This window comes from Phycodurus eques, chromosome 22 (assembly GCF_024500275.1).
Source record: "Phycodurus eques isolate BA_2022a chromosome 22, UOR_Pequ_1.1, whole genome shotgun sequence".
NCBI lineage: Eukaryota > Metazoa > Chordata > Actinopteri > Syngnathiformes > Syngnathidae > Phycodurus > Phycodurus eques.
In genome coordinates, this window is record NC_084546.1 from 10,629,286 (window position 1) to 10,640,586 (window position 11,301).

The 11,301-nt window shown below is 40.6% G+C and overlaps 1 protein-coding gene across 1 annotated transcript; it reads right to left on the bottom strand.

Moving 5' to 3' along the window:
- Window positions 1-2,609: 2,609 nt before the first annotated feature.
- Window positions 2,610-4,586, bottom strand: LOC133397334 (oocyte zinc finger protein XlCOF6-like). Its single transcript, XM_061668083.1, has one exon. It carries the CDS (start codon window positions 4,419-4,421, stop codon window positions 3,564-3,566), a length of 858 nt encoding a protein of 285 aa, XP_061524067.1. The 5' UTR covers window positions 4,422-4,586; the 3' UTR covers window positions 2,610-3,563.
- Between the last annotated feature and the right edge of the window lie 6,715 nt (window positions 4,587-11,301).

The window sequence follows — 11,301 nt, forward strand, 5'->3', positions numbered from 1 at the left end:
AAACACTCTATACCAGGAGTCAAATGTAGGGCCCGTGGGCCGGATCAGGCCTGCAAACGGGTTTCATCCGGCCCGCGAGAGGATTTTGTAAAGTATAAAAATGAGCTACAATTTTTCAATAAAATAAACTGCTGCTCTAATTGCGTCTACTGTATGGCACAATACCAATTGTGTGAAGCAAGCAAACTGCTTACACCGGGGAAGAGCAAGTAGGTCAAGCAAGCGCAGCCAGTCTGAATGACCTACTTTGTGTTTTGCCCACGCTATTTATTTCGGCCTGTACTTTTAATATTATGTGCTTTGGCACCCTCATTGCCCCAATATGTCTCCGTCAAAAAAGAGAAATGTGGACAGAGTGGAGGAAGTACGGTCGGAGGGCTAAGAGCGCAGGTGGAGACAAGTTTGAGTAGTGACACAGAGTACAAGGCTGAAAAGTCACTCAGTCGTGCCCCTGGAGCCTGTCGACATATCGGGTAGCCATATGACCCTGGGTGAGTTTCAAATGAATTGATAGATTGCACAAATTATAATGAAATTTTGAAATACATATGCTACGAATTAACAACTGAGGTAGTTTTCAAATTTAAAAATATGATCTTTACCAGTTTTATATGAGGAGTACCAATACAGCGTGTTGATAAAAATGTTCGTGGGTTTTTTTTCTACACTTTTAGTAAAGTACCAACTTAATACTAGTGTGATCATACTGTGAGAACTAAAGAGGAGAAGTTGTGTGTATACAATATCGTGGGAATATTTCGCTGATAATATCACATTGTAGCTATTAATTGGTCTGAAGAAACTCCTGATCAAATGTTACTAAAGTCAAACTATGACTCTGGACAAAGTATAGAAATACTTACTTTAAAAAGTAATCATTCTATTATAATTGTCACGATTAGTAATCGTATGATTTTGGACTGGACGCAAAAGCACACGGAGGCGGAGGAAGTAGATGATAATGGTTTATTAAATAATTGCTCAGTGGGTAGGATATCCAAGGGGCGATGGTGGTCCGTTGGAACACGGAAGGTGTAGGAAGCGGAAGCATGTGCAGGTGGGGTAGTCTGGCGCCGTGACTGGAACGGGCAGCGAGGCGGGAGACACGGAAGGAGCACTGGAGACGACGAAGAACACGGGGGTAAGTACGGTTACTAGTGGTACTGCTCATCACCTGTCCAATATAGTCCCAACAGTGAAGCATGGTGGTGGCAGCATCATGTTGTGGGTGTGTTTTTCAGCTGAAGGGACAGGACGACTGGTTGCAATCGAAGGACAGATGAACGAGGCCAACAACAGGGATATCTTGGGCGAAAACCTTTTCCAGAGTGCTCAAGACCTCAGACTGGGCCGAAGGTTCACCTTCCAAAAAGACAATGACCCTAAGCACACAGCTAAAATAACGAAGGAGTGGCTTCAGAACAACTCCGTGACGGTTCATGAATGGCCCAGCCAGAACCCTGACTTAAAACTAATTGAACATCTCTGGAGACAAAAATTTCAACAATTCCATTTTCTTCTGTCAATATGGGGTGCTGTGTATACATTAATGAGGAAAAAATGAACTTAAATGATTTTAGCAAATGGCTGCAATATAACAAAGACCCATTTTAGAAAAATTGGCTACATTAACAAATATTTGTGACTTTAGATCGTGTCAATGCTCGGCGGGCCACATTAAATAATGTGTCCTGTATTTTGAAAACCCCTGAATTGGTCTACTCCCAGTCTGAGCAGCAGCATGTACTATGATTTAATAAAATATAAAATACGGGTTCAGATGAATGCTTTCCCCTTCTTTTCTCCGGTACATGTGTTGCGATTGATGTGGTTGAACACTTGCCGCGACGTGGCCGAACAGGTGAATATTGGGTTGATCGGCTTGGCAGGATTGGATACGAGTGACAAATTTGCATGATGCTGTGATATCAAAGCCAATCAGCATCGAATACATTCTGCAGAGCAATGGAGGACACATTAATTGTTGCGGTCAGTGGGTGCCCCAGTGCTTTTTGATTCTACCAGCTACGCTTCCAGGGACTACGGTAAAAAAAAGAGGAAGCCTGGAAAGAGCCAAAGTCAGTCAAATACAGCGCTACCTTGACATACCAGTGCCCCATCTTAGTAGTTTTTCGACTTGGCCCTTAATGCTTGGGCCATTTTTCGCTTTGTGTTGCCAGCATTTGTTTTTGAATGGTTTCCAAGGGATGAAAGAAATTTCAATTCTTTTCAAAGGGAAAATGGAATTGATATACAAGACAATTGAGGTAATTTCACTGAAGAGGTGTCTTCTATTAAGGATCACACATACTGTCCACTTTACCACCAAAAGTCAAAGTTTCTTCACAATCGACTTCAATCAATCGCTTATTTGAAATTGGCATCACTAACACATTGAACAGAATGCATGCATTGATTTAGTATTTTGGCACGAGTGCTAATTTTCAACATTTGTCCACAGGAAGCCTTTAGAAATACAAAGACAACATGAGTTAGATAGAATATAAATATGTAGATTTTTGTCAATCAGTATTCATTTTGATATAAAACATTTTAACAAAAATGGGAAATGCATGATCTATCATACACGTTAATAGTAGAAGCCTGTCACTTAAAATTAAAGATTTGAATTAATTCAAAGCAGTTAATATAATTGCAATATCAGAAACCTGGCTTGACAAAGAGAAAGTCCATATTGGTTGTGACCTAGCAAAATAAATTCCAGTTCCAGCAAATACATAAATAAAAAACATCCTCTGTTTGTGAATGGTCTAAATTATAACGACTAGATATTGTCAAAACTCAAAAATAAAAACACTGATTGTTTTGATATTGCTATTTGTATTAGTAAAAAGCATTTTAGAGAGAATAGTACAGCCATTCAGAGAAATCTGTAATCCACTGGCATCGTTAGGCCTAGTTTAGGGTTTAGCTGTTTTAGCTTTAGCCCCCCTAAAAATTTAGCAAGCTCCCCCAAAAAATATTTGGTAATATGTGCTAATGGTGAAGGTTCATAGTCCAAGCCCCCCTAAAACTGATCTCCAGCCCCCCACAATTGCTCTCATTCCATTTAAACAATACTAAATTGATCATTTGGGGCACTAAACAAATAAGACACCAGGTTAAACCCACAGTACATTCCATTAAGATAGAAAACGTTTAACATAATAAATTTCTTGGCGTGATTATCGATGCCAAGCTCTGTTGGAAGCCACGTATTGACAACAAAATGTCAAAAATGATAGCTACTGTATCTTTTGGAAACCCAACAATGTTCTGTCTAAATCATTACATACAGCACACTTTACTGTCCATCCACCCATTTTCTTTACCGCTTAGTCCTCAATCAACCTACCATGCAGGTTTTTGGGAGGTGGGAGGAAACCGGAGTGCCCGGAGAAAACCCAGTCTCTTGTGTATATTTTTAAATGTCCTTTCTGAGTGAATCTTTAACTGCAACTGAGCAGGAAAAAGGTTTCTCAACAGTGTGTGTTATTGTGTGTATTTTTAAGGTTCTCTTCCAAGAGAATCTTTGACCGCAAACTGAGCAAGAAAAAGGTTTCTCACCAGTGTGGGTTCTTGTGTCTTTTTAAGTCTCCCTTCCAAGAGAATCTTTGACCGCAAACTGAGCAACAAAAAGGTTTCTCACCAATGTGGGTTCTTGTGTGACCTTTTAAGGTACTCTTTTCAGAGAATCTTTTATCACAAACTGAGCAGGCAAAAGCTTTTTCACCAGTGTGGGTTCTTGTGGGTTTTTTTAAGATTTCCTTCGCAGAGAATCTTTGACCGCAATCTGCGCAGGCAAAAGCTTTCTCACCAGTGTGGGTTCTTGTGTGTTTTTTAACGTTTGCCTTCGCATAGAATCTTTGACCGCAATCTGCACAGGCAAAAGGTTTCTCACCGGTGTGTGTTCTTGTGTGTATTTTTGAGTCTCCCTTCGCAGAGAATCTTTTACCACAAACTGAGCAGGAAAAAGGTTTCTCACCAGTGTGGGTTAGTGTGTGTATTTTAAAGCTTTCCTTGTTAATGAATCTTTGACCGCAATCTGCGCAGGCAAAAGGTTTCTCACCAGTGTGTATTCTATTGTGTTTATTTAAGTGTCCCTTACAAGCAAATCTTTTACCACAAACTGAGCAGGAAAAAGGTTTCTCACCAGTGTGGGTTCTTGTATGTGTATTTAAATGTCCCTTCTGAGTGAATCTTTTACTGCAAACTGAGCAGGAAAAAGGTTTCTCACCAGTGTGGGTTCTTGTGTGACTTTTTAAGTGACTCTTTACAGAGAATCTTTGGCCACAAACTGAGCAGGAAAAAGGTTTCTCACCAGTGTGGGTTGTTATGTGCATTTTTAAGACTCCCTTCCAAGAGAATCTTTGACCGCAAACTGAGCAAGAAAAAGGTTTCTCACCAGTGTGGGTTCTCATGTGTCTTTTTAAGTCTCCCTTCCAAGAGAATCTTTGACCGCAAACTGAGCAAGAAAAAGGTTTCTCACCAGTGTGGGTTCTTGTGTGACCTTTTAAGTTTTCCTTCGCAGAGAATCTTTTACCGCAATCTGCGCAGGAAAAAAGTTTCTCACTAGTGTGTGTTCTTGTGTGTATTTTTGCGTCTCCCTTCGCAGAGAATCTTTGGCCACAAACTGAGCAGGAAAAAGGTTTCTCACCAGTGTGTGTTCTTGTGTGACATTTAAAGCGACTCTTTACAGAGAATCTTTGATCACAAATTGAGCAGGCAAAAGCCTTCTCTCCAGTGTGTATTTTCATGTGCCCTTTCAGATTCTTCTTAGAAGCAAGAGTTTTCCAACACTGAGAACATTTCCATTGTTTGTTGTCAGTGTGACATGTCATATCACCTTCAGACTGTTCATCATCATCGTCAGGAGAATGTGACGCTGTGTCATCACTATCTGATAGTGGAGCTAAGAGGCCATCTGCTTGTGGTCCTCTACAGTGGTCTCCATAATCTTCTGTTGTCATGTGTTGACTTGAGCTGCTACTTGGAGGCTGCGCCCCTTTCTTCTCCTCACTTTGAACTTCATCTTCACTCTTCAAAGGGACACCAGTCCATGGCAACTTGGTGAAATCCCCTTCCTCCTTTTCCTGTTTGATGTAGGGGGGCTCGTCTTCCTCCTTCTTGATGTGGAGGGGCTCTTCATCCTCCTCTTTTTTCATGTAAGAGGACTGCGACTCCACTTTAATGTGAGAGGGCTCTGGCTCCTGCTGCTCAGGACGAAGACCTTCACTGATGTCTGCAAGACAAGAAGATGACGATAATAATAATAAAACAAACAAAAAACTCATGGTTTGGTAGAATAAATTCTCATGTTGTGACTTCAATGTTATTATGGTTTATATTTATAAATAAGGTTCTTTGAAGACCCGGATGACTTAACATTTATTGGAAACAGTCAAAAATTTTAAAAAGTCAAAAACAACAATTAAATGTGAAAAAAGGGTCAAATAATGATTGTACGGAATGGCACTCGCAAATTCATCTATTAATGGAGTTTTGGCAGAGCCTATCCTTAGTTACACACAGAAAGACTTGCCTATTCCCAATATGTTACGTGGCAAAAAAAACTTAAATTGAGAGTACCGTAATTTCTCACGTATAATGCGCAAATATTTCTCCAAAAAATCTTCAAAAGTCAATTCTACATATAATATATATGTATGGCTCAAGTATAAACAAAAATTCTTTCACTTTCAAGTGGGGTATATTGGTCAATTTAAAGTACACTTTGCAGGCATCATGTAATGAGCTCAATGGTTGTATCTTTGATACTTTAAAGTATTTATGTCAACAATGGGATCGAAATAGTTTATGTACATTTATGTAATCAAAATACAGCACCTGAAATAAATATTTAACGTCCCCATTTTTCTCATTTATACTTCCAAAGGTGCTATTGACCCAAAATTTTCACCAGATGCTGGAAACAACCCAAGTAATCCATATATACAAAGAAAGTAGAATAAAACAGGCTCAGAAAATAAGTTGTGTGTAAAAATGTGAAATGAAACAGGGAAAAAGTATTGAACACATGGTGTGGTGCAAAAAAGCATGGAAAGCCAAGAAGACACCTAAAATCTATCAATAATCAAACAGCAATCGAGCCCCTTTTTAGTGCAAATGAATATCAGCTGGTTCAGTCCAAATTGATGGGCTATAAAAAGGTCTCATTGCCAAGTTGTGAGTCAAGACACATCTCATGATGGATAAGAGCAAAAAGCTGTCTCAAGACCATTGCAAAGTAATTGTTGCAAAACAAAACAATGGCATTGTTTACAGGCGCATACACCCTGGACTGGTTGCCAGCCAATCGCAGGGCACATACAAACAAACAACCATTCGCACTCACAGTCACACTTACGGGCAATTTAGGGTCACCAATTAATGCATGTTTTTTGGGATGTGGGAGGAAACCGGAGTGCCCGGAGAAAACCCACACAGGCACGGGGAGAAGCTGCAAACTCCACACAGGCGCGGCTGGGATTTTAACCCCGGTCCTAAGAACTGTGAGGCAGGTGTGCTAACCAGTCGCACACCGTGCCGCCACAGTGGTGCGATGTGACCATCTGAATTGTTTCGTAGCTTGAAAAAAAAACAAAGCTCATTATGGAGTCAACCAGATTTTGAATTCCAGTACTATGAACGCAATGGTTGAAGTCAATTGCTCCTCAAGTGGTACAATTTAGAGTTCAATCAAAATCTTTTGGAATAATATTCCTCTGAAAGTTACACAATAAGGACAAACCATCATCATGTTTCGACATCAACAAATCACTCAAGAATTTGGCTCAGGAATAATTTAACATTTCCTTTTTTTTTTTTTTCTTTCTGATCCTGAAACAGAAGGGATGACACCGATGACAAACTGGAAAATTATGATTATAGCCATGGAAACAGTAATGGAACTTTTAAAAGCAAAAGAGGCTGGTATTGTCTGTCCTGCCTGCTCAGTACAATATGGTTCTATTGACCTCAATAACAATGAAGAATGACGCGGCAAAATAAGTTTCTGAAGAGACTGACGTCCAGGACATACAGAGAAATCCCGCCGCTGCAATTGTGTGACAAGTGTTATCAAAGTTAATGGCAAGTATAAAATGTATTATTTTGTAAGTTTATTGAAGACAAATCCTGATCCAAAGCATACCGCATCAGTCTAAGTTTTTGTTTTACCATCGTGGTTTAACTTACTTATACACTGTTATAGCAGTTAAAAATGGTAAGAAGTGTGACATGAAGTCTTTCAGCAGTTGTTCTTGACACCTACATTACACATCATTGAAGGGTGAGTGATTTTATTTTATTTTGTTAGCGGTTAGAAAAAAAATACACTCGTATGGCTGTTGCTAAATATTTAAAAAGATATTTGAAAATCGTCATACTTTAGTCTAAAGGAGCTATGCACACCTAGCTTTTCTTGCATGTAAGTGCTAGGAAAATTATGAAAACTGTTTTTTATTTTTTTGGTGCTTGTGTTTTAAAGATGCATTGTTATGTATAATAATCTTAATGCAGACTTGTTTGACTTCTTCACCAATCAATCAAAATTACATTAAAAAAAACAAAAACGTTTTGAAACGTGTTGTATCAGCCTTGTCTAGCCTATATAGAGAGTGGTCCATCATAAAATTATATGACCCCTCTGTAATGGCAATTTGCCCTGTTTAAATTCACAGAGGGTGTGTCCGTGCATGTTAAACAGCCTATTAGCGAGGGCATCCCTTTCTCACGCCTTGTCATATGACACCCTTGTAACACTTCGGACGTGTTCGGACGGATGTGCTGACACCTACCCACCTTCTAAGCCCCTCGCCCCACCCACTCCAAATGTGTGTTTGCACACACGCTTCCCTTCATTTGTATTTCAAGTACTGTGACCGTAAGAAGTTAACCGACTTTGTGAATACTATTGAATCGTTTTAGTTAGGGTTGGGCATTGAAAATTGAGAACCGATTGGAACCGGGACGAACATTCCAGTTGTCCCGCAATCGTTCAAATTTAAAAAATTGGGATTCCATTTCGATGCCTACAGTCCGCCAACCCCGAAGAAGGAAATGGCAAAACCCAACGAAGAAGCGGTGAAAACCAACAAAGAAGAATGCGCATGAAGAAGTGCTCATGCCCAAGAGCGGCAGCGAACAAAAGTGCGTCTTGACTTTATAAAAATAAATGACCAGTTGTCTCAGTGCATCACTTAGAATAAGATTCTACTGTGCAGAGGAGGCTTTCACGATGAATGAAAGTCTGACGCGGTCCCTCCCATTCCGAGCCTCAGCCTACACTATGCGGAACTTCAGTCAACTCTCAGTCAATTGGGTAAAACAATAAAATAAGTCTATGCCAACATCGAGGAAGCTAACAAGTTAAACGGTGGGTTGCACTTATGCATTGATGGTTTTTAGCATTTATATTAGTCTTCAAACCAACATAAGAGCCGATGACAGAAAAAAAAATTTTTAACATTGAGCTAAAACTTCAGGTCAAACTAGCAACTTTACATCACAATGAATTGGGACAACATGCACATAAACGTTGCCTCACACTATCACAAACACTAACCGTGTTCCTCATCGGTGGGTAGGTCAAGGAATCAACGTTTTAGAGCATTTGGTTCCATCCAACTTACGTTTTCAAAATTCACCGGTGTCTGCGAAAAGTTACTTTTCTTGGCAAAATGCTCCAGTTCCAGTACGTACCCTTCAAAATAAAAGGCTAAAAGCTTAAAACAGGAAGTCAAGTTAAAACTTGCACATACAAACGATTTGACGTGATAAAACAGTCGCAAATAACTATTTTGACAATGCTATATTTAACTTTTAGATGAAACGTTAATTAATGAATATTAAGTTTGTTCCACACACATTGCCTTTTAGTTCATAAGTTTGATATTGATACTGGTACTTATAAAGAACCCTGAGTCAAAATGTTAATTTTAGTCTTTGCTGCGAGCTGCAAAAAAAAAATGGATGTTCATAATTTGGACACTCTTTATTTAAACCATGCAAACTTTTTTGATCCAGCCCCCCTAAAAGAATCGGAATAGAGAATTGTTTGCAACCGGAATCGAAATGAGGAACTGGAATCGGGACCGGAATCGCTCAAATTCAAACGATGCCCAACCCTAGTTTTAATGTTGAAAAGATGTTTTGCTATGCTTTAAAATAATCTCACTCTCTCTCCTGTTCCCCTCTTTGTGTTGTTCTCACGCAGATACACTCGCAGACGCGGTCTTTAGTTGTTGAGTGTTGACAGAGTAAGATCACTACTTTTATCAGCATTTTTTATGGATGGATGGATACTGATAGATATGTCAGAAATATTTTAGTGCTGTATTGAACTAACAAACATACAGAAAAATCTTAGTCGTCAACCATTTACATTTAATGTTGAATACACATTTGTATTGCCTTTTAAGTTTATAGCGAGAGCTCCTTATCCATAGCATCCCTCATCGCTACAGTGTTTTATTATGATCTTTCCAATTTTATATCTAGTAAGATATCATAAATTCACAATACATAAATTTTAGTTCAAATGTTTCAACATGAAGCCTGAACCCATTCAGATGACGGGAGTTCAGACATGGCTCTATTCGCAGGGGATATGGCTTTATTGTTTTATGACCGCGAGAGGGAGCCGTAATGACGTCACGTGATCAAAAAAGGTCAAAGGTCAACACCATATACAAAACTGTCAAAACATGTCCGGTGAAGAGTTTGCCGAAAGGCCGCTTCTATACTATTTTTAGCAGAACTCTTTAGACATGAAGACAGATGTAAGTCTATTTATTAAAATAAAATTATCGTATTTTCACGACCATAAGGCGCACTTAAAAGTCTTAAATATTCTACAAAATGGACGGGGCGCCTGCCGCGCCTTATGTGTGCACATATTTCCAAAAATCTGTAAATGTTGTTATGTGACTTTAATGAGCGCTCCGCATGACTGACTGGAAGCATTTCCTGCCGACACGGTGCTTATATAGAGGAAGGCGGACGTGACTGAGGACAGCATGAGACGTAAAGGGGGAAGGTGCGCGTGATAGAGGACGCTAAAGACACTCCCCCAGTAGGTATATAGTTCCGCTATGTGTATCGGTTTGCCTAAGGAACCCCGAAAATGGCACCTACGAAGAGACACGCTTATGAAGCACAGTTTAAACTGCAAGTTATTAGTTACACGGAGGAACATGGGAATTGAGCAGCTGCGAGAGAATTCAAGATCAACGAATCCACGGTTCGCAAGTGGAAGAAGCAGGAAAACGAGCGTCGCCAATTCAAGAAGACGAAGCCGAGTTTCCGCGGAAACAAACTGCGGTCAAGCCAGCCTCCACTCGTAAAGTAGCAGTCAAGCCAGCCACCCCTAATTTTGTTCATACTAGGCATTACGGTCATAAGTCGCCAACTCGTAGCGAAAGCCACCTTCAAAATAAAAGCCCTCCAATAATTCGGACGTCAATGCTATTCGGTTAAGGAATGCAACCAGCAAAGTTAATTTGAATCTTGAGATGGACTAAAAAAAATGTTTATTTGATATCTTATGAAAAATAAATGGTAACTGGACTACAATTATTTAGCGCTTTATCTGCACCATCACAGTGCCAAAAGCGCTTTACAAAGCCTCACATTCACACATTCATAAACCAATGGGCGACTGCTGCCATGCAAGGCACTGCCAGGCTCACTGGGAGAAAATAAGTGCAGTCCATTTACCATTTATTTTTCCCAAGATATCACATAAACTAATTTTTTTAATGTATCTCAAGATTCAAATTAACTTTGCTGGTTGCATTCCTTAACCGAAGAGCACTGACGTCTGTATTATTGGGAAGCTGTCATTTTGAAGCATTGAAAAAGCTTCTTTCATTACGGTGTTTCACAGTTTGCGTGTTCAATAAAGACCTAGTTGGAAGAGACTGGGGAAGGGCCCTTGACTGCCATTCGGGGACCTGGCAGTCATAGTAATAGCGGGGGAAGTTGGGTCTCAGTTGCATGGCGGTGCTCCCTAAACCCTAACCCTCGCAGGCTGGATGACGGCTTGGTGTTGGGGCTTCCCTCTCATGGCCCGAGGCTGCTCCTTGGGTCCCCCCCTGTCCCCGTCCCCCCACCTCTATCGTTCCCTTGTCGGGTGCCCCTAGCCGCCCTCGGGCTGGCTGGGGACTGGCTGCGTCGCGAGCCCTGTGGGTTGGGGGTGGGGTGGCAGGGCGTGTGGGGTGCGGTGGGTGGGGTGGGGGGTTTGTGTGTGGGGGGTGGCATTGGGTCCCTGTGGCCTCCTCTGGGTGGCCAGTTGTCGGG

Bases quoted from the DNA above. Each gene is read 5' to 3' on its own strand.
- LOC133397334 (XM_061668083.1), bottom strand. From the start codon at position 4,421: ATGAGAACCCACACTGGTGAGAAACCTTTTTCTTGCTCAGTTTGCGGT.